Raw genomic sequence first — 23557 nt, 5'->3', positions numbered from 1 at the left:
AAGGGTACCACAGTTGTGTGCCAATGGCTCTGAGACTCTGAGTACCTCAGCAAGAAGGTGAAGCTTTTGTCCTGGGCAAAATCCACATAGCGTCAAATCGACCACAGCCAGTATGGCTGCGTGTACTGCTTGGTGGCAGTGGGGCCGTTCACACCACTGGGGCCACACTGCCACACACCCCCCAGTACTGCCTCTTCTCCAGCTGGTGTGATCTGAATGTAGAATGCCCCCCAACAGGGTCAGATGCTTGCACACTTGGCTTCCAGCTGGCGGCACTGTTTCGGGGAGATTGTAGAATCTTTGGAACGTACAGCCCCGCTCATAGATATGGGTCTCTGGAGCAAGCCTTGAAGACAACGTATCTCTGATTCTGGCTGGGTCTCCCAGCTTCCTTCCCCATCAACTGACACTATGTAAAAAGGCCACCATAGTCTGGCTACCGTGACAGACTACACCTACACCCTCCGAAACCATGAGCCTAAATACACCTCCTAAAAGTTGCTTCTGAGGGTATTTTGACACAGCAGTGAGAAGAGTAACTAACACGTCAAAGGGAATTCAGCGGTAGCTGGTTTGCTTGTTTGTTTGATTTGGTTTGGTTTTGTTTTTGGAGGCAAGGTTTCTCTGTGCGTAACTCTGTCTGTACTGGAACTCTCTGTGTAGACCAGGCTGGCCTCAGACTCACAAAGATCTGCCTGCCTCTGCTGGGATTAAAGGCATGAGCTGCCCCGCCCCACCAGTGGTTTACTTTTTATTTGACTGTGGTGTGGCTAGAATCCAGAGCCTCACACAGGTAGGCAGGTGCTCTGCCCCTAGACACCCTCAGCCAGGAAGACTGTAAGCTGGATTGCAAGAATTGTGTTGTCCCATACAGGTTTTGGTTGAAAACTCTTCTGAGGATCCTAGAGGGAAGCCAGGCATTAGGGCCTAGCTCTGCTCTGAAGGCTTTCCAGCCAAGGAGTGGCCAAGTAGGACACAGCTGGAGATAGGGCAGAGGGAGGCCAGGGAAGGGAGGGGACAGAGACTGTAGCATAGTCCTGGTATGGGCTGAGGAGGAGGGAGAGACATACCACCGACATGGCTAGACATCAGTGTGGGCTTCAAAGAGAAAGGTTTTCCCTGTGGCCTGACTGGGCTTGCTAAACAATGCCTGTGGATGCCTGGTCAGCAAGGGGCCTGAAGGATCACGAAGGACTCAGGGTTGAAGACACAGGAGATGGCTCTACAAGGCCCCAGTTTTCCAAACCACAGAGTGGAGACAGAAATATGAGAAGCATGTGCGGGACTAAGGGCTCTCTCATCCTCGGTCCATCGGCCCCCTGGATGGACTTCAGATAAACTGCACAGCTGCCCACAGGCTCTGCAGCGGGGAGCTTGTTTTTCTTCTTTCTGACCAAAAGCAGATTTTACTGACAGATTAGCAAGCAGGGGGCTGGGGTGACGGGGAGGTCACCCGGGAGTGCAAAGCTGTGTGGAGCACAGGCACGAAGGAGGTGCCTCTGTGCCCGGGAGCTGGGAGGGAGGCAGGTTCAGGAGGAGCCCCCCGCAACTGGCTTAGGCAGCAGGGCGGGGGAGGAAGCCCTTTCCCCAAGGTGGGTAATCAGCCCACTGTGCACCTGTGGAAGCAGGCACAGGGCAGGTCTGAATGAGAGTGCCGAGTCCTGCTGTGACACAGTGCTTTCCTGCTCCCCTCAGGTACGTGGCCATTTCACCCTGTCCGGCACACAGCTGCACAGCACTAGGTACATACATGCTGTGGTGCAGCCTCGGCCTCTCCTCGTAGGTTGTTTGGGTTATTTAGTTGTGTTTGCTGTTTGCTTGTTTGTTTGCGGACAGGCCCTCACTCCTGGCTGACCTGAAACTTGCTGTAGATGAAGTTGGCCTTGAACGCGCAGTGGCGGACCTGCCTCTGCTCAGGGTTATGGGGCCTGCATCATCATGGCTGACTTTCGTTCTTACATATGTACGGTGCCTATAACAGACAGGACTGCGTCTGTTTCACAGAGTAAGAACAGGCCAGCAGAGGTTTCCGGTTTTCTCCAAGTTCAAGTCAAATGTGCCGATATATGCAAATGTGTGGCTCAGTGTAGGAGCAAAGGGTCTGAATCCTGCTCACTGTGTAACCTTAAGGAAATTACTTCATCTGTCTGAGTCTAACCACCTCATTTGTCCAGAGGTGATAATAAGCACCAGTGTTATTGTATATGTCAAGTAAAGCTGCATGAACTATATCTACCACAGGGCCTGGCAGAAAATCAGTGCTCAGTGAACGCCCCTAATAATGCTGTCCTCAGTGTAAGCAAAAGTGTGAGCCCCTTAGCTTGGACAGCTGGACTCTGCTCTCCTCAGAGGTATGAGTGGGGGTGGACAGTGTGGCGGAGGAGGGGAAGGGCCCTGACCTCCTCAGGGAAGGCCTTCTGACAGACAGGCTCACCCAGGGCGACAAGCTGACTCCAGCTCTCTCCCGCAGAGAGGCCTGCTGCTGTTACAGACAGGCGAGACACCCAGGCTTGACTAAACAAACTCCGCTCCCGAGGGGAAACACTGAAACCGGAGAAGGGATCTTGCTGCTTTTTCCTGGTGCTTTCTTCAGGTCTTTGGCCAGAGCCTCACGGGGATGGAGGGTCCGCTTGCGGAGCTCTCGGTCCCCTCGGCTTCAGTGGCTTCTCAGTGGTACGAAGCAGGAGTCGGAGAACCCTGGGGACACACACTCCTTCTGGGCATTTGGGTGGCAGAAGACGTCCCTGTGTTTCTCTACCCAGAGACTGCTTAATAACGCTCTACCTAGAACAATCCTCTACTGTCCTGGGGGACGCAGGAGATCCCCAGCACATTTATAGGACTCACCTATCTTTGTCCCCTGCCCAGCTCCTGGTGACAGCATCATCCTTTGTGAACTAAGTGATCTTCAATAGCATTCTTTTTTCCATTTCGTTCAGTGTAGGGAGGTAGAGATAGAGATGAGACAGGAAAGGCGGGAGACACTGGTCGGGCGGGAAATACTTGGACTACCATCATATATGGGGAAAAAAAACCTTCAAGGAGCCTTTCCGCTCTCACTGGGGAGCTAGGCCGAACAACGCTGGCCTTCGATGGTGTGGACGCTCTTACCTGAAACCCCACTCACTGCATGGGCACAGGAATCCCTTCCTCCATTCCTAGGAACATGTTCTCCAGATTTGCAGCTAGCCCCAAGGCGGACCCTGCCCGCAGGGAAGCTCTGTCTATTGGCACCTGCGGCTGCGCGAAGGAGGAGGCCCAGTGATACCTTGCAGGGACAGATGTTGTCTAGAGCCTCTGGACCCTGAGAGCTTCTCCCGGGTCTCCATTCCTGGTATTCCTGGGGCAGACTCCGACCCTCTCTTTCACCTGGCCCCGCCCCTCCCTACATCAGCCCCTTGACCACGCCCCCTTTCCCTGGCCCTCCTCTTCTTACCAACCCCCCCCCACAACTCACCCCTCTTTTCTCCGGCCCCGCCCCTCCTCTTCTCATCCACCCCACCCCCTTCCCAGCAACCTCCGGGCCCCGTCCTTCCTTTACTCCCCCGCCCCGCCTTTCACCTCCCCATCCCGTTTCCCAACAGTGTTTTTCATCTTCTAACCCCCCCAACCCCTCGCCCCTCCTCTCGGGTGGGGCCCCGCGGCGGGACAAAACACCCTGCTGCGTTCTGGTCGCCTCCGCCCTCTTGCGGCCTGGGCCCCCGAGGCGACGGCCGCTTTGGCTTGGCTTTGGGAGCGATGGGAGTTGGCTTCCTTGCTCCAGCAGGCTTCCCCGTGCCCGGTTGGGGTCACCAGCCGGGGAGGGGCCCAGAAAGCACTCCGAGGCCGGCCAGCACTCCGCTTTCAGGATCTTTATTGCCTCCGCGGGCCGCGCGCACCCGGCTGGGACTAGAAGAAGTTGAGCACCCGCCGGAGCGACTGCACACGCGCGCTGTGGGCCTCCCAGTCCGAGAAGCTGCGGAACTCGCCCCTCTCCACCACGTACATGCGGCCGCGGTAGTTGGGCTCCTCGTAGAGGACCCACCTGAAGGCCAGGGGAAGGGCGGGTCACCAGGAGGGAGCCACGCGGCTACGCCTCCCTGGTCCCGCCCCTCTGTTCTAGCTTCTCATTGCCTTGAGCACAGTGGATGATTCGGGTCTGGTGCTGGGGTAGGACAAGATGGGGACTGCCTAGTAACTGACCGACCATGACTAGGGCGGGAGTGACTCGGTGGTGCACTTTGCCCAGTCACCCACCGAAGGGCCGTTTGCATGGAGTACCCAGCTCCTGACAGCATGCCTGACACCAACTGGGGACCATTCCCACTGTGTGTCCACTCCAGGGACTCAAGCCAACAGTCCTGGTGTGGCCTGTGCTCCATGCAAGCGGACTGTGTTGCCTTCCTTGTGAGGTGAGGTCTGGCATAGGCTCCCTTCTGTTGGGGAGGAGTATGCTCCGGGCCCCTGGTCCTTTACAGCCCAGCCGGCTGTGACGCAGGTGAAATACACCATGGGCCAGGGGTGCGGAAAGATTGATGGAGAAGACCAGGAGGGTGTTCTCCATCTAGGAACAGTGTAAGGAAGAGATTCTCAGCAAGTGTAGCACGGTAGGTAGAGCAGGAAAAGTCGCCGTGTGGACCGCCCCCACATTTGGGGGTCAGGGTGGGGGCTGGCCTGGGGAACTTTAGAGAGATGGAGAGGTGCCTCCAGGTCTGGCTGCACCAGAGAACTGGCAGGACCCGCGGTCAGGGGCTGTTTCTGCGCTTCAGACTTGAGCTCCGGCCCTCCCCTCCCTCCCTTTCACCACAGTAGAAAACAAGCCTTGGCCCTTTAGTCCAAGGTTCTGCTCATGGATGAACTCAGAGAAAAAGAGAGACCACTAAAGACCCCAGAGCCCACTTCCCTAGCCCTCCACTCCAAGGTCATCAGAGGCCTCGTCCTGACCCCTCACCTAGTAAATGGCACAGTCTGGCTGTAGGAAGAGCAAGGGTTGAAAACTAAAAGAAACGGGGGGGGGGGGGGGGGGGGGTGAGGGAGAAGAGGCGCCTGCTGGAGATCAGAGCAGGCCTTCATCATCTGAGCCTCCCACCACATCGCTGGAGAGCCCCGCTATTTGGTAACACCCCAGGCCACCTTGGAGCTCTTGTGGACATCCCGAAAGGGAGAGGGGCCTGGCAGGCACAACAGCTAGTCCTCTGGCTCCTCACTCACCTGTCTGCATTGCAACTCCTGGGGGAAAGCAACGGAGAAAGGGGTCTCTGGAGAGGTGGCTCAGCAGATAAGAGCACTGGCTGCTTTTCCAGAGGCCCCGTGTTCAATTCTCAGCACCCACGTGGCAGCTCATAATTGTCTGTAGCTCCGGGTCCAAGGAATTCAGTGCCCCCTCTGACCTCTGTGCATGGTGACCAGGCATGCATGTGGGGCACAGACATGCAGGCAGGCAAAAACGAACGTAAAAAATACAAGGATTTTCTAAAATGCAGAGAGGTGGAGGCCTCAGTCTAGTAGGGTGTTGGGGAATGTGTCTGTTTTCCCCTCCGAGCCGTCTGGGACAGAGGTACGAGGGACACTTCACTCCTGAGCCGGCATGGGACCCAGAAACAATGCTCTTGGGACATGGGAGGTAGTTAAGGGGCTCTGCCTCACTGCCTGCCAGGTCCCTGAAAGGGCTCCAGGGACCCAAGACATCACCATCTACAAAGCTACCTCTGGACCCTTGTAAGGTTTATAACATGTAAAGGGTTAATTAGGGTCATCAGAGATAAACACAAGCACACCCTGGATCCAACTCAGAGGCCCACCATCTTGGCCTACACCTCCTGACCACTGAACCTGGCTCCTCCCAGAAAAGTGGAGATTAGAGATCATATGCCCCTCCAATCCGTGTTCGCATCTGCCTTCCATCCTCCCCCTCTGGTTCTCCAGGGTTGGTAGGGGCCTATGTCCTGGGTCTTGGGACATCTTCCTTACAGGTGTATGCCTCTGGCCTCATGAGACACAATTTAGTCCATGAATTTCTCAAAGCAAATTGTTTTGGACTCCCAGGTAGCCTCAGCTTGGGGGGTGGGGCCAAGATCAGGTGACCTGGTAGCTATGGCTTTGCTGTGTGTGGACAATGAACAGGTGCCCAGAGAGCTGCCACACGTGGCAAGCACTGGGTTCCGACAGCTGCTTTGGACGGGAGGAGACAAGCAAATTTCCCAGATACTCTTGCTTATCCTAGGGGAGTTGGAGCCCACCCCTCCAACAAGCTGGTGTGGGGTGATAGCCACCAGGTGGAAGGGTGAAGGTTAAGGGTCATCTGAACTGGGAAGATGTACCCTCTCAGAGCAGGTGAGGCCGCTATATAGCTTCGTACCCCGTAAGTTGGGGTTCTCTTGAGTCAAGTGACAGCCTAGAAGTTCAGTCTTGTAGCAGAGATGGTCACAGCTGCCTAAGTGCTCCTTTCCCTGCCTTGGCACACCAGAGGGGCGGTCTCCGGGGGCCTCTGAGGCCCTGTGACCTTCCTGAAAGCCAGATGGGCCAGTAGCTATTCGCTACTTGCTTGGAGTATGTTAGGCATATGAAGGCCTGAGAGGGGCACCATGCCCACCCAGGGGGTCTGACGCCTACCCACCATGCCACGCCTGCTGCGCAGCCCCGCTGTACTCACGCTCCATCCCCATACACCTTGATAGCGTTGACACAGCTCTTGGCCCAGCCCCGGCTCTGCAGGAAGGGGCAGTCCTCCAGGAACTCCAGGCACTGGCCTGTGAAGTTGCAGCCCTCGAAGATCTCTATTCGGAAGTGCTCTCCGTGCTCCAGGACCCAGGCAGGTAGAGAAGGAAAAGGGAATACTCCGAGTCTCTCCTCCCCGTGCCCGGGTGGAAAGGAATGTAGGATGACTCCTGGCCCTGGGCTGGGCTGGGGAACCACTGAGTTCGCATCCCAGCACACACACACATTTTCTTCCATGGGATGTGGTGGGAGAAAGGACCCTCTTACTCTAAGCCACTGAACTTATCCAGTTTCCATCTTTTACAACTAAGGACCCAAGGTCCAGTGAGGGCTTGCAAGGCTTCCTAGAGGCCAGCACATGAAGACCAGAGCAGGGGTCACTGGTTCCCTTCAGGCATTCACTTACGGGGCTCATGTCCCAGCTCTGGCTCCTCCACCCTCAGCTGGAGGCCACAGGCAGGCCTCCAAATGATAATATTTTAGAAGTGTAATAGAACCCTTTATGAAAACACCAAGCCAAGACATCTAAAACACTGACTCTCATTTGTTGGAGGTCCTGCTGGTTTCAACACCATGAGGTCACCAGCACGCTGCATCATCCATCTCCCTGTGGAATCCGGAGGACAGGGGACTCCCCCACCCCACTGGCCAGGTTCCTGCGAAGCCTGGATGGCTCTGACAAGAACAGCCTTCAGGAGATGTCTCGTGTAGTCTTCATATAAACAGCATCATGCGGCATCCAGAGCCAACGATTCTATCGCCTCTCCCCAAATGCCCACTTCCTGGCAGAGACACCAGGAAAGCATCCCTTCAATGAAATGTGCCGGAGCCCAGCTGATTGTGTAAATGATGTAGAAAAGAAAGGGGCCCCCATGCATAGTGGCACCTGTCCAGACTCCTAAGGCGCTGGCTAGAGCCCCAGGGAGCTGATGAGAGCCTGCTCGCGCTGGTCCTGAGAATCATGTTTTCCACCTAATGGACAACACTTGGAGCGGGTCTCATACCTGTGACCCAAGGGGCCCTCATTCCTCAAATCCTACCCCAAGGAGACTTGACAGAAAGGGTATTTCTCCAGTGAGGAGCAGTGCCCCTCATTTACTCTCCCTCCACACACCGGGCCAAGCTGTTAGTTGCGAACATCTGTGCAACTCATGAGCCCTGTCCCTGTTTTCTTCCTGGTCCCCTTGGCACTTTGGCTTTCTCAATTATCCATTCCAAGTTCAGAGTGTTGTAGGCTTGCATAAGGCTACCGGGACACCTGCATGACTAGATGCCCATGCTCAAATCAGCCATGGTTGTGTGTGTGTGTGTGTGTGTGTGTAAGTCAGAGGGCAATACTGGGGTCTTCCTCAATCTCCATTTTTTTTTTTTTTTTTTGAGAGTCTCTTGCTAACCTGAAGCTTCTCAATTTGGCTAGACTAATTGGTCAGCCGCCCCCAGGGATCCTGCTGTCCCCACCTCGCCATCACATCTGGCTTTTTCTGCAGCCTGAGGATCCTAATTCAGGTCTCCGTGCTTGCAGACACTCTACAAGCGAAGCCATTTCCCCGACCCCTAGTTTTACTTTGGAGGAGTGCATCCCTGTTCAGTGACACTCCAGAAGGATTTCCAGCCTTTGACATTTAGCTACATGCTTGGCTCAGATCGAAAAGGATTCCTCGGCGACTCCCCGGGGCTCCTGCATTGTCTCCAACCCTTCCCGGTCCTCACAGCATCTTCTGCTCATGCCAGGTGCGTCTCTCAGTTTTTAATATTTTGTAGTTGGGAGGTGCCCAGGGCGACCTTCCACTACTTGGGCTGGCAGTTCCCAGCCCCCAGGGGAAGGGACTCACTCACCATGCCCACAGGCCGACAGGAGCCCATGTGGTCATTGTGACCATTCCAGCGGAAGAATTCCGGGTAGTCTCCGTGCTCCAGGATGAACTGCTGGCCTCGGAAGTCAGGGTGATCAAAGCAGACCCAGGCTCCACTCTCCACCCGGATGGAGTTCACTCGGTTCATAAAGCCTCGGTCCTGGAAGTTGTCACAGTCCCCAAAGACCTCCAGCTTCCGTCCTGTGAAGTGCTTGCCCTCGTAGAGAGTGATCTGGAAAGGCCAGGTGAGAGCTCGTCGGGGCTTCTCCACACCTGGGTCCCGCCTGGCCTCCTGCATGTGCTCACACAGGTGCAGGGCGTGCTCAGCATGCGCTTGCTCACACACACAACACTCAGAATAGCGGTTTTCAAGGCAGAAATGTCATGCACAACAAGTCATAACTCAATACTGAGTTTTCAAAAAGTGAAGTACCTAATACTGAAATTCCAACCTCTCAACAACCCGTTGGGTCTAAATAACCGTGGTCTCAGAGGGACTCTGGGTTGGGGCGTCTCTGTGTCTGGGTCCCAGCACCCTCAGTGGTACCCAGACTTCCGTGCCTGCCCACCACAGTAGATGCCTGACGCTATTTGCTGATGGGGCAGAGAGTGAATAGTCACTGGCCAGCGGGCTGACGTCAGGCTCCACTGGGCTTGCGGTGAAGCAGACACAGTGGCCAGCTTTCTGCGGATGGGGCTTTCTCCTCTGTCTAGGTGCCCGCTTAAAACTGGACAGTTTTCAGACCTGCACTGTATCTGTTAAACTCAAGTTTGTTATTATATATGACACACACCATAGCATTAAGGAAAATGTTTTCTAAGGCGTAAATGTCATGCAGAGCAAGTCACCTCAACTCAGCATCATTTGTTTTTCAGGGAGTAAAGGTTCTAATGCTGGAACCTCTTTAAATGTGGGAGCTAGAGTAGGGTTTCCAGGCGAGGGCTAAAGGCCACTCATCTCCTCACTGTCGCGCCCCTCCCCCCACACCCCATTTTTTTGAGACAGGGTCTTTGTTGTTTCCTTGACAGCCTTTCTCTGGGTAGCCCTGGCTGTACCATGTAGACCAGACTGGCCTCAAACTTAGAGACCCACCAGCCTCTGCCTTCCAGGTGCTAGGCCTGAAGGTGTGTAACACCACTGCCCGGCTTTGAGACAGTCTTAGTTATCCCAGGCTAGCCTTGAACCTCTGATCCTTCTGCCTCCATCTCCTGAAAGCTGAGGTTACAGCCAAGCACCACCAGGCCCGGTTTGTGCACTGTTGGGGATAGAACCCAAAGCTTTATGTATTTAGGTAAACATTCTGCCAACTGAGTGTGTCCTCAGATCTTTTGCTTTTTCTTGGACACACCTTTGAATAACAGGTAGGTGGTCAGACTTGGAATTTTATGAACCCTTGGCAGTAAAACTGAGAGGTTATCATTGTCCCAAACTAAATAGATGGGGCAACCATAGCCTGCAGATCACTCCCCATCATAGGAATTCCCATCACTCAGTAACTCCCTGGTCCTCAAGAACTGTGGTCTCAGAAGGAGTCTGTGGAATAGTCACACACATCATCCAGAAATTGTCATCATTTCCATCTCACTAATTTCCACCCTTCCCAAAGGAATATAGCCCTGTGCACATCAATCCAGGGTTCCTTCCTTTCCTGCTCTGCCAGGTGCTATTTGTTACTGAAGCACACCCCAGCCCATGCAGACAGATCAGTGACGTTTCCCACAGATGTGCTTGCTGGGAACCTTTGGCAGCCAAAGAGTTTCTGGATCTGCTAGGACCCGGACACTAGAGGAAGGGACGGGATAGCCACATCAGTGGGTGTCCTTCCTGCATAAGGCAGGTCTGCTTAGGGCCTCTAGGACATTCTGGAAGATCTCAGCAGTCAAAGGATTTGGAGGTTCCCTCCAAGTTCCACACACTTCAGAGAACACAGCCTCCAGTCAAGTGGGGAGAGGAGAAGATGCTGGAGGATGAGGGGACAGAGGCCACATTCCCTCTCTCTCTCTCTCTCTCACACACACACACACACACACACACACATACACACACACACACACACACACACACGTAGTGAAGAGACTCTCCACCATAACGCCCATCAGAGATTCACCACTCCAAGCATCGGCCTGATCAAACTCCTCCTGACTTGGGGATCCTGTAAAAGAGGGATGGGGAGCGCGGGTTTGACCTTCCTACCCACACACCCCAGACACGCCCTCAACCAACAGAGGGAGGTCGCCTCATTCAACCAGCCCTGCTTGACTTTGTCACACCCAAAGAACATCTGGGATCAGTCTGTACCCTCCCCGCGCGCGCTCACGCGACTAGGGGTGTGGTCCCCGAGGCTACGGGCACACTCACCTTCCCGGAGCGCTGCGCCATGGTGTGTCGCTGGCAGCGGCGAGACCCGAGACCCGGTATATACTCTGTGGCGCCTGCTGGCTCAGCGCCGCCCAGGACAAAAGATTTGCTTGGCCCGGCACCCGCGTGTTAGTGCTGTCGGGCGTGCTAAGCCGGCGCCCTGACCTACCCGCCGCTCCAGAGTCACACACAAGTGACCTAGTCCTCAGTGCCTCTTGATCCGACCCCTCCTGGCCAGCCCACTGCTGCCCCGCTGAGTCAGGGCCTCAGCACCTCTGCTTGGGAGAGTCCCCTTAACCTCTTGTTTTGCCCCTCAGAGCCCCTGACCTGGGCTCTCGCCCTTCCCACTTGGCTGCAGACTCTCAGGGTACTCCTGACTTCTCACTTTTCTGGATAAGGGATGGAGTCCAAGTTTCCCAAGGGCAACACTAGCTGTGGACCTCTTTCTCCTCTGCCTGGTGCGGGGGCTGGTGCGGGGGCTCCCAGACTCTGCCCCTCCCACACTTACTCCAACTGTCGATCCTTTTTTCCCCCATGAAGATCCCAGGTGACACCTGCCTTGACTCCTGCTACCCGTAGTAGTAGGGCCCTACCTACAGGACTTAGCATCCAAGTGTTTTCAGTGCCTGAGTCCTAACTACAGACCACCCGGATGCCAAGGATTCAAGGTGTCAGGATTTGCCAGGCCCGCTGGTATTCGGAGTATATTGAAGCCTCAAGAGTAAACACAGCTGCTGGGGAGCTGAGCTGGTGGCCCTGGGATGGGCTCTGAGATCAAAGGAGAGAGCCGCTGCAGGAGGCTGAAGGGTCCTAATGAGCCAAATGGGGGCTCCTGGGAACAGCCTGTGGGCTGCTCTGCTCCCAGGAGAGAAGAGAGTACTTTTGTCAGCATTGCACAGAGAAGAGCTTCAAGCCCAGGGGTTTGCTCTGGGAAGTTACTCAAGGCAGACAGCAAACTGCAGGTCACCCTTGACACCATCTCCTGAGCACCACCACCAGGAACAGCCTGTTGCCTTCCCAGGCACCCACACTCCAAAGCACACCCACCCCATTGTTTGTCTCTGATTACTGACCTGAGGGCATAAAATTAAAACAGTATTCTGCCAATCTAGAAAAAGGAGAGACAGTGTGTGTGTCTCAGGGACAGCCTCTGGTGTCAGTCCTTGCCTTCCACCCTGTTTGGGAAAATGGAGTATCTTGCTGTTGGCCTAGCAATTTCTGGGAACTCTCCCGCCTCTGTCCTCTCTCTGGCTGTGGGACAGCTGGGTTCACAGATGCTCCACTGACTCCATGTGGGTTGGGCTCTGAACTCAGGTCTTCATGCCTCCATGGTGTATTAGTCAGGGTTCTCTAGAAGGCAGAACGTGTGCCATATATACGTATATACACATATGCACAGATATATATATATATATATATATATATATATATATACACACACACATATACACTAACCTACCTCCATGGTGTACTAGTCAGGGTTCTCTAGAAGGCATAATATACACCTGATAGATGATAGATAGATAGATAGATAGATAGATAGATGATAGATAGATAAACAGACAGATAGATATGTTGTGTGTGCATGCGCGTGTGCCTGCCTGCGTGCATGTGTAGGGAGGGAGAGAAAGAGCGAGGACTTATCAAGCTGGCTGGGTAGTCCCACAGTGGCTGTCTTCACACTGGAGAGTCCGAGGGCGCCTTTCAGCAGGGCCAGTCTACTGCTGAAGGCCCGAAGGAGTCCCAGAAAGACACCAGCCTTCCATCCACACTGGCAGGCCGAGGAAGCCAGGTCCTGGCGTCAGCAGGATAGATGCATCCCAAAGCAGTATAGATTAACTCGTCAGCTAGATGTAAAGGCAAGCAGGCAAAAGGCAAAGCGTGGCCCTTTGGGGTTCATGATGGCAGGGCCACCACTGGAAGACACTGCCCACATTCGGGTGGCTCCTTCCATTTCAGTTAATATAATCAAGATGCTCTCTCACAGGTCTGCCCAGATGCTTGGCCTCTAAGTGGTCCTGTCAAGTTGACAGTCAGTCTTAACCATTAACCGTCACACACAGCAAGAGCTGTCCCACAGCATCTCCATAGCCCAGACGTTTAATACTAAGCATTAACCCAGATTAATTACTGATTTTCTTCTTATATGAACCTGGCATTTGTACTTGGCAGTCAGATGACAGCTAAGGTTAGACCATCTCCTGTGATGCCAGGGAGTGGGGTGCTATCTTCCTCAATGTTTAGAGATGGACGTGGTCCGTGAGAAAAGGCTGGGGTAGACAACAAGAGGCTTGTGTAGCCCATTAAAAATGTCTGCAGCTGAGACTATAGCTAGCTAAGTGGGAGAGTATTTGCCACTCACGTGCAAGCGTGCCATCGCTGTCAGTATGGATATACATTTACACATATTCGAAAATAACAGACATTGATTCTGAAGAAAGTTAGAGGCCTCTTATTTGCAGCAAAGAAAAATCAGGCACCTTTTATTATGGTTTCAAATACAGACTTTGCTTTTTATTTTTATTTTATTTTGGTTTTTTGAGACGGGGTCTCTCTGTGTAGCCTTGGCTGTCTTGGACTCCCTTTGTAGACCAGGCTTGGCCTTGAACTCACAGAGATCTGCCTGCCTCTACCTCCCAAGTGCTGGGATAACAGGCATGCACCACCACACCCGGCTAGAATTTCTCAGGCTTAGCCAGGCAGTGGTGATGCACGCCTTTAATCCCAGCGCTTGGGAGGCAGAGGCAGGCAGATCTCCAAATTTGAGGCCAGCCTGGTCTACACAGTGAGTTTCACGACAGTCAGGGCTACACAGAAAAATCTTGTCTCGAAAAACAAAAACAAAAACAAATGTTTCAACTTAATTTTCTGTGTGCATGAATGTTTTGCTTGCATGTATGTCCATGCATGTTTGGTATCTACAGAAGCTGAGAGATGGCATTGGATCCCCTGGAACTGGAGGTACAGCTGTGAGCTCCCATGTGGGTACTAGGAATTGAACATTGGTCCTCAGGAAGAGCAGGCAGAGATGCTCTCAACCTCTGAGCCATCTCAGGAGCCCCATCAGGAAGGGAGGATTCTTGACTTTACTGCAGAAAGACTTTGAGGATGAGCCAATATGAGGCAGAACTGGAGTTTATTAGGAAGAGAGTTCACAGGGGTTAGTATAAGAGGTGCTGTGGAGAATACATACCTCAGCGTGAGCGCGACTCCTCCACACTCACACCTGGGTATGTTAGCAGTAACTGCATACAGGGGTTTTGTTCATTTGTTTAAAGATTTACTTATTATGTATACAGTGTTCTGCCTGCGTCTATGCCTACATGCCAGAAGAAGGCATCAGATCTCACTGCAGATGGTTGTGAGCTACCCTGTGGTTGCTGGGAACTGAACTCAGAACCTCTAGGAAGAGCAGCCAGTGCTCTTAACCTCTGAGCTGTCTCTCCAGGCCTGCAGGGAGGTTCTTTAAAAACTTTATTATTTGCTGCATGTTAGTGTACAGTGACATCTGGCATTTGTGTGTGCGTGTGCTCCTGCATGTTCTTGAGTGATGCATGTTCACCACATGCGTGGAGGAGCCTGACAAGGTCAGAAGGGGATGTTGGCTTTCCTGGAACTGGAGTTACAGGCAGGTGGGAGTCGCCATGTGGATGCTGGGCCTCCACACAGGTCTTCTGTGTGAGCACCCTTAACCACTGAGCCATCTCTCCAGCCTCAGGGGCATACGGTCTTGTAGGTTTTGGGACACTATTGAAAGAATTTCTTTTTTTTTTTTTTTAATTTTTGTTTTTGTTTCTCTCTGTGTAGTCTTGGCTGTACTGAAACTTACTTTATAGACCAGGCTGGCCTCAAAGCTCACAGAGATCCACCTGCCTCTGCTGGGAAGCTTCTTTTTTTAAATTTTGTTATTGTTTTTTTCAAGACAGGGTTTCTCCACCTAGTCTTGGTTGTCCTGGAGCTGTTTATAAACCAGGCTGACCTTGAAACTCAGGGAGATCTGCCGGCCTCTGCTCTTGAGTGCTGGGATTAAAGACATGTGCCACCACTACCTGGCCTTTTTAAATTTTTTGTCTTTGTGGTTTTGCTTTGGTTTTTTGAGACAAAGTTTTTCCCTGTAATAGTCTTGGCTGTCCTGGAGCTCTCTTTGTAGTCCAGGCTGGCCCCAGACTCACAGAGATCCTCCTGCCTCTGCCTCCCAAGTGCTGGGATTACAGGCATGCACCATCATGTCCAGCTTCTTTTTTACATTTTTTAAAAATTATGTCTATACATGCATCTGTGTGGATTTGTACAGGCGTGAGCGCAGCGCCCAAAGAGGCCAGATGAGGGCGTTAGATCTCTGGAACCAGAGTGGGTGTGGGCTGCCTGACACGAATGCTGGGAACCCAATCACCTCCTTGCAAGACCAGCATATCTTAGTGGTGTCTAAGGAATGCCTCCCCAGCACCTCCCTTCACCCCTTTACAGTAGGTGAGGTTCTAGGGCATCTCCTGCCCTAGATACTGCACGCACAGTTGCAATCTGATAAGGGAAAGCCATGGACAAGGTGTCAAGACAAGCCTTTTACTGTAAAAGGCTGCTCCTGCGGGATTCCTAGGAATTTGCAGGTTTATAGCTGGGGAAGGAGATAGTAATCTTGTGTCCTCAGGCCTTGGTATACAGGCAGTTCACTGCTGCCTTCACAATCTTATCTCAGACAGTTCTGTCTGAAAGGAATGTTGTCACTGTCCAAAACCTTCAGTAAATGTCAATGGTGCTGGAATCCTTCTCCCCTGGTGAAAGGCTTCTGCCAGACTGGCTCTCCCTTGTGTTCTTTTCGAGAACGCAGGCTCTGGGCGCGTGTCCCAGGCCGGTGACTCTTGTCTTCCCGCCTCAGGCCTCCTGGAGGCAAGAAGACGGAGCTGATGTGAGGGCTGAGGCAGGAGGTTGGGAGTTCAAAGCCAGCAGGGGTTAAGTACAGTAAGCACAGGGCCACATAGCAAAACTATCTCAACAAAGGACACAAAGTCAGGACTGAGAGCTCTGTACAGATCTTGTTAAGATACTTCTTATCTGCTAAGCCTTCACACCCGGTGGCTTACAAGTGTTGGCTCTGTCTCTGTGGGGCTGCCTAACAAGGCCTCCATGTCAGTAAAGCATGTGTTGTTGTTGGGGTTTTGTTTTTTTTCGGGAAAGGGGTTTCTCTGTGTAGTCCTGGTTGTCCTGAAACTCTCTCTGTAGACCAAGCTGGCCTCGAACTCAGAGGCTGGCCTGCCTCTGCCTCCCAAGTGCTGGAATTAAAGGCGTGTGCCACCACCGCCTGGCCTTATTTAATGTTTGCCTGAGTATATGTATGCACACCAGGTGCCCTCAGAAGCCAGAAAGGAAGTCCCTGGGGTTAGAGTTGCAGATGGTTGTGGGCCATCACGTGGGTGCTAGGATTCGAACCCTGGTCTTCTGGAAGCTCTTAACCACTGAGCCACCTCTACAGCCCTCCTTTCACCCACCTGTAGACCCAGCTAGACTCTGAGAAGAAAGCAGGGTTTTGAAGCTGTGGTGGAATCCTGGCACACACCTGCTGTAATTATGTCCTCCTCTTCCTCACTTCCCCGGGGCTCCATCCACTCAACACTGCTACAGGACAGTCCCTGGAACTGTTGATAATCTTCCTGTCCTCATAGTTTGCTTTTCAACCCACGACTCAGATAGGTAGGCTGCTGTAGTTGTCACCTTTTTTCAGACTGGCTTTTTTTCTTCTTTTTTTTTTTCTAGGACAGGGTCTTACATAGCCCAGGGTGGCCTCAAACTTGCTATGCTATGGAGCAGAGCATGAACTGATCTTCCTGCCTCTACTATGAGAGTACTGTGATTACAGGTCTGTGCCACACCAGACCACGCTGGCTTCTTTCACTAAGTAACATGCATTTCGAGTATCACGTGTGGGGCTGGAGAGATGGCTCAGTGGTTGGGAGTACATACTGTTCCCAGCACCCACATCAGGCAGCTCACAGCTGCCTGGAACTTCAGCTCCAAGGGATCTCATTTCTTCCATAAGTAATAATTAGGATTAAGAAAACAAAATGTTTTAAAAAAAGATTTCTTTTTAGCACTGAACAACATTCCATTATTTGTCTGACATTGCTTTTGAGTGCAATTTCTGCTGTAATAATAATAATAAACCTGAGTGTGGGTAATTTATTAATATCAAGAGCAGAGGTTGTGACCTGGAGTTCCGGAGGCTCCTAGCAGGTCCAGGGCAGGAGGGCAGCCTGGGCCCGGGGACCTCGGAGCACAAGCCTCCAGCCAGGCAGGGCAGCACAGCCCGATGGCGGCTTTGAGTTAACTGAGGTCCGGCAGGAATGAATGAAGAGTGCAAAGCAGGAGGTTGCTCAGCATGGGCTCGGGGCCTTCCGGTCTGAGCATCTGCCCCACGTTCCTGAGGGCCTAGCCTGGGCATTTACACCCAGAGCCATCAGGGCGTAGATGCTCCAGTGAATGAACAAACGTGGGCAGGCACTTTCAAGCGCCTGCAGTCAGGACTGTGTTCTAGAAGACCCCGACACCCGTCCGCGATCAGCCATGTGTCCCCACAGTTCCTGCTCCTCCTATTCTATGGCAGGGAGAGGACCTGGAGTCGTTCTCCCAAGTTAGGGGCCAAATATCTGCGGAAATGGACCTGCTAGGGCAGGAAGGGTGAACTGGATCTTGGGAGGCCAGGGTTTGGGAAATGACAGAGGCCGAAGCCTGCCCCCTCGTGGTGATCTCGGTAACTACATCCCACCGTTTGGGGAGACTACCACAGTCTGTCTGCCTGCCTGTCCGACCGTCTGTCCCTCTTTTCTTCCATTCCTGCTCCCCTTCTTTCCCTTTTTCTGAGACAGGGTCTCACCACAGAGTCCTGTGTCGCCTGGAACTCCCTATGTAGAACAGACCTGGTCTGCGCAGACAGCGGTTCTCAACCTTCCAAATGCTGTGAGCCTTTAATACAGTTAGTTAGTTCTTCATGTTGTGGTGACCCCAGCCATAAAATTATTTCCGTTGCTACTTCATAACTGTAATTTCGATGCTGTTATGGATTGTAATGTAAATAGCTGGTTTCCCATGGTCCTAGGTGACGCCTGTGGAAGGGTCGCGACCCACAGATTGAGAACTTCTGAAATACGTCTGGGGAGCGGTCCTCGATCACTTTTCATTTCTGTCTCTCTAAAGAATACATTCAGCTATCTTGGGCTTTAATTTGCACTTAAGGCACAGATTTTGAAGTCAGCCTGTGAGTCATTATCAGATGAGGAAGTGCAAACACAGTTGAAGAAGAGGGAGCTGAAGAGGCAGTATCTAAAACAGGGGCATGGATGGCTAAAGCTGTGTCCTAACACAGCAACAAGCGGGAGTGATGAGCGCGCTATAATTAGCCACACGGGCAGATACATAAAATGTGCTTTCAGATCCTCAGCCCCCTCCCACCTTGAGCCCTCCCCACAAGCCCCGCCCCCTTTCTGTGTGACCTTGGGCACGGTCCTGGGCCTCATTTTCCACACCTGGAATGTGGAGCCACCATCGCACATCGCAAATCAGTGAGTGTTCAGCGAGTCCTGGTTGACGCCCTGCCGCAGGGAACACCGTGGAGCCTGAGGTGGTGGCCCAGGCCTTTAACGCAGCTGTGGGAGGCAGAGGCTCGCCACAGGCTCCAGGCTCACTGAAAGATGTGGTCTCACAAAATAACAATGAAGGAAGACACTTGATGGCAACTGCTGGTCTCTGCACAGATGAGCCCCTGTACACCAACACACATACACACTCTTTCTCTCTCTCTCTCTCTCTCTCTCTCTCTCTCTCTCTCACTCTTGCCAAAACTGAAACTGCACCACTCAACAGGAACTTCCCATTAACCCTTCCTGCAGCCTCTCTACACTCCTGCCTTTTTCTTTTGTTTGTTTGTTTTGTTTTTTAAGGCAGTGTTTATTTGTGTAAACTGTCCTGGAGCTTGCTCTGTAGGCCTGGCTGACCTCAAATTTAGAGATCTGCCTGCTTCTGCCTCCCAAGTGTGGAATTAAGGGTATCTAACTATCTATCTACCTACCTACCTGTCTGTCTGTCTGTCTATCTATCTATCTATCTATCTATCTATCCTTTCCTTTCCTTCCTTTTTTCTTTCCTTTAGATTTTTTTCAAAACAGGGTTTCTCTGTATAGCCTTGGCTATCTAGGGACTTGCTTTGTAGACTAGGCTGTCCTCAATCTCAGAGATCTGCCTTCCTCTGCCTCCCAAGTGCTGGGATTAAAGGCCTAAGCCCCTGCCACCTGGCTTGTGACTGGTTTATTTCATAGAGCACAGTCTAAATTCAGAGATGTCAGTTCCCTTCACTTTGAAGACTGACCAATATTCCACACATGTAGATATCATGTTTCTGTTATGTGTCATTGAGAAAAGCCAATGCAAGAGTTAGAGGCAGAAAACCGCAGAGGAATGCTACTTTCTTGCTGGCTTGCTCACAGGCTTGCTCACCTCCAGCTGTCTTTCTTACAGCCCAGGCCCACCTGCCTAGGAATAGTAGCTCCCACCACGGGCTGGGCATTAGCACATTATCAATCAAGAAAACGTTCCATAGACGTGCCTGTGGGCCGGGAACAGCTCCTCAGTTGAGGGTCCCTCTCCCCAGGTGTAACGTGCTGACTAGGACGAGCCATCACAGGTGGCTCCCACATCTGCCCTCCTGTGAAAAGTGAGTGCTATCTGAACACAAAATGTGTGGCTCATCTCAGGGACCCCCGCCAAACTGTCAGGCATCCAGAAGGATAATGGCAAAATACAACTATTCCTGATTGCAGTGCCACTCGCATTTAGCCACCCCAGACTGTCACTGACTGCATCGAAGAGAGAAGTACGCAAGAGCAAGCCCAGACGGAAGAAGTGGGATTTGAGAGACAATAGCTCAGACAGTGATAAAATATGCTGCTTTCAACGGGCTGTTGGCAGTCTTTCTAAAAAAAGAAAAAGAATTAAAAAAAGAAAAAAGTGTGTCCTTATAAAAGGGGAAGTTAAAACTATGGACTCTAATAAGTCACGGGGGAAGCTCTTCTTTAGTGTGGGGTGACCATTGGGGGTGTCAAACTCGGGGCTTTGTGTGTGTTAGGGAAATGCTCCACGCTGGTCAACATCCCCATTCCCCCCCACCCCCGCCTCTGCCATAACTGTTTTTAAATGCCTAGTTAACTGTGAATGATGGAGATGTGAGGGTTACCACAGCAAGGACTGGATTCTAAATGTCCAGAGGGAAAGGGGACTTCCTGGATACCTTCATCAGCCAAACAGAATATTAGAAAGAGGAGCCAGAGAAAACAACAACACACAAACCAACCAACCAAAGCCCAGGGCCATGGAACAGCCCAGTGGGGAAAGGGACCTGCACCAAGCCTGACCACCTGTGGTGAACTGACGTGACAGTCTCCACAGGCTCACGTGCTTGCCTGTTCCGTGCCCAGAACTGTCTGGGAAGACCTAGAAGGCTGGTCTTGCTGGAGGAGCCCCCTGGGGTGGGCTGTGAGGTTCCAAACCCCCAGAGCATTCCCAGTCAGCTCTCTCTACCTTGTGGTTGTGGAACAAAGTGTAAGCCCTCGCCTGCTGCTCCAGCGCCGTGCCTGTGCCTGCTCCATGCCCACCTGCCTGATGACATGCTCCCCTCCGTGATGGTCATGGGCCCCAGCCAACCTTCTGAAACTGGAAGCCCCAAGTAAACCCTTTCTTTTATAAGCTTCCTTCATCTTGGTGTCTTATTGCAGAAAAAGCAAAGAAATGGAGAGAGCCCCTGAGTTTGATCTCCGGGACCCCCATGGTGGAAGCAGAGGCCCGAGCCCTTGTCTTCTGACCTCCACAGGAGCACTGTGGCATGCCTAATCCCAAACATACAGAATAAACGAGTGAAGATGTAAGCAGAAGATAAATAAAGTGTTATTTGAGGCATAGTCTCGCTGTGTAGCCCTGGCTCACCTGGAATTCACTCTGTAGACCAGGCTGGCCTCAAACTCAGAGATCCACCTGCCTCGGCCTCCCAGGTGCTGAGGTTAAAGGCATGCGTCATTCTGGTTGGCAGAAAAAGATGTCAAACTTTGGAAGGCTTTTGGCCACTGGACAGGGTTTGGGGGGTACAGTGGGGGCTACACAGTGAGCAACTAAGGTCTGCAACTTACTTCTCAGGCTGAAGACTCAGGATCCCAGGACCGGGTCCCCATGCCTAACCCCATCCCCTCCTTGCTCCCTTCCTTCTCCCACTTTTCCTGCCTCAGCAGCACCAGCCCGGGAGTGTGGGCTATGGTGAGAATTCATTGTATGGCTCCTTCATGCCATCCTTCCCAAAGCGGGAAGCGTTGGCCTTCCTCTTGCTAGCTGGCAGATTTATGTCACCAAGAGATTTTCTTGATTCTCAGGGGCAGGGTTGGTGGCAGACAGCATTGAGCCACACCCTGTATTTGTTCTTGACGGTCTCCAATGCCGCTGAGCCCTCAAAGGGATCTGAGGCCGTTCTGACATGCCATGATCCCTGTCTTTGTGAGTCACACAGTCCCTGGTTCAGCTGTTGCTGCAGCTGCCTGGGAAGGGACATAAGGGCTCTCTCCTCCACGGGTCTACACAGAAGGAGTAAGGCCCAGAAGCGGTTATGTGCACTGGAAAAGTGTGTGCATTTCACAGATGGGATGATTGCACAGCTGGCAGCACGTGGCCACAGCCAGCCCAGGCTGCTCCTTCGAGCCTGGCTTCACACCAGGTCTTCCAGGGAGGTAGGGGCTGGGGGCAGCTCCGAGCATCGCTGAGCATCTGTGCCAGGCAGGTTCCTTCACAGCCTAATGGATGTGAACATCAGCACGGAAAGGCAGCCTTTCAGCTGCTCCAGCCACCACAGCAGGCTGCTGCAGCATTTTAAGGTACAGTTCAGGATGCTTGCCTCACCCTCAAGGCCACGTGAAAAGACTGGTGATATTGCCAGCCCATAAGCTGTATAGGGATGAAAAGACAAAGGTTGCCGCTGCCCAGACCTTTGGGCAGCAGAAAGAACTGTTTGGAAAGGTCTTGATTACTGAGATCACGGTATTTGGAATCTATGCTGTCTCTTGTGAAAGCATGTAATCATACAAACCATAGAGCCCTGGGGTCAATGAGATGGCTCAGTGGGTCCTAAAAGTACTCACTGCCAAACCTGATGACTGTTAAGGTTAATTTTATAAAGCTGTGTTTGTTTCTCTTAGTTTCTCTCTTACCCTAGCTAACATACAAATAATTGAGACTCTATTATTTTAACAAGCTCCACAGCACAAGAACTGAGCAATTATTAACTCTGTTTTTAACTCTCTAAGTTAATTTGACTCTTCCAGCGTGCATCCAAGAGAGACTTGCACTTCATGGCTTTGCTTGCTGAGCTCTCTTCTCTCCTGGTCCTTTTTGGACATCTGCCTAAGGCTTAATCCCCTACTATCTCCTCTAACTCCTCCTCTCCTGGGTGGCAGGAAGTCCAGCCCTATTCTCTTCCCGGCTCAGTGAAGAGAATTGGCTGTAAGCTGCCTTATTAGCATATGAAGGGACAATTGGGGAGCAGTGTTTACACAACATTGAGATAGGAAAGTCTAAGAACAAGGATTGCAACCAGATATGGGGGGAGGTACATAATTAATCTTATGCCTATACAGAGCCAGATTTTGATCCCCAGAAGCCTCACAGTAGAAGGGAGAACTGACTCTGGAAAGTTGTCCTCAGACCTTCACATAAAGTAAATAAAAGTGTAATAAAAATTACACCAAACATCCTCCCAGATAGTCGGGAGGCTGAATCAGAGCTGAGCTCCAGGCCAGCCTTTTGAGAAAGGAGTCAATCCTGTGGGAGCTGCTGTGGGACCTTCAGCATCCGCCTGCTTCCCTGATGATGAGCCAAGGTCTGGTCAGCAGAGCTTGCCTAAGTTGCCAACCATTGGCTGGGGCTCATTCTACTGCATTGCAATAGCAGCTGGGGGGTGAGCTCTGGAGGTCCAGCCAGGGATAGGGGACCCTGAGCCTCAGCCTCTTGATGAATGAATAATGGCGAACTTGCATTTCTATTGCCATGACAGCAGAGACCGGTGTTCCTGATGCCACACAGGTCAGGTGTGAAGGGTTTTCCTCAGCCTTTGCAAGCTTGTGTGGAGAGGCCATTTGTGAGTCCATCCTGCCTGAGTGTATGTGGAACTTGGGGGCAGGCTCACGTTGCTGTGGGGAGTCCGGAGCACCCACCATGTTGGTGACTGCGAGGGAAACAAGGAAGGTTTGCAAACTGGATTCTGATGGCATCTCAGGGAGGCCATCAACAGTCACCTATAAGCTGTGACTCAGGTGTCTGTCAAAGGCTCTGGAAACACCCAAGCTTGCAGACTTTTGATTGACACAATATCCAGCAAAGTTTTATGGAGGAAGAGCAGAGTGCAAAGGAGTAGCCCAACAGCACACAGAACTGGGTAGAACTGGGGTACCTGAGTCTTACTCAGCCCAGCTACTAAACTCAGGAGCCTGGCTGTCAGGCTCAGTTGTGTTCAAACAAGGTTCAGTGAAAATAATGGGCTAAGAGGAGCCAGCTGCCCCTTGACCCCTCTGAACAACAGGCCTTCCCTCTGGAAATAGGGAGGGTACATGAGATCAGAGTTAACTCAGCC

The 23557-nt window shown here is 52.3% G+C and overlaps 1 protein-coding gene and 1 long non-coding RNA gene across 2 annotated transcripts; one reads left to right on the top strand and one right to left on the bottom strand.

The window, feature by feature from the left end:
- Positions 1-3842: 3842 nt before the first annotated feature.
- Positions 3843-11390, bottom strand: Crygn (crystallin gamma N). Its single transcript, XM_021663454.2, has 4 exons — positions 10909-11390; positions 8533-8781; positions 6632-6777; positions 3843-4024 (listed from the first exon to the last, which is right to left on the bottom strand). The coding sequence occupies exons 1-4, from the start codon at positions 10927-10929 to the stop codon at positions 3889-3891; spliced, it is 552 nt and encodes a 183-aa protein (XP_021519129.1). The 5' UTR covers positions 10930-11390; the 3' UTR covers positions 3843-3888.
- On the top strand, positions 7080-11981 carry LOC132649713 (uncharacterized). Its single transcript, XR_009588208.1, has 3 exons — positions 7080-8427; positions 8544-8794; positions 11449-11981. It is a non-coding gene; the product is annotated as an uncharacterized LOC132649713 (long non-coding RNA).
- Positions 11982-23557: the final 11576 nt, after the last annotated feature.

This window comes from Meriones unguiculatus, chromosome 21 (genome assembly GCF_030254825.1).
Source record: "Meriones unguiculatus strain TT.TT164.6M chromosome 21, Bangor_MerUng_6.1, whole genome shotgun sequence".
Taxonomy (NCBI): Eukaryota; Metazoa; Chordata; class Mammalia; order Rodentia; family Muridae; genus Meriones; species Meriones unguiculatus.
The sequence above is the reverse complement of the archived record's forward strand: the minus strand, read 5'-3'. Positions and strand labels throughout refer to the sequence as shown.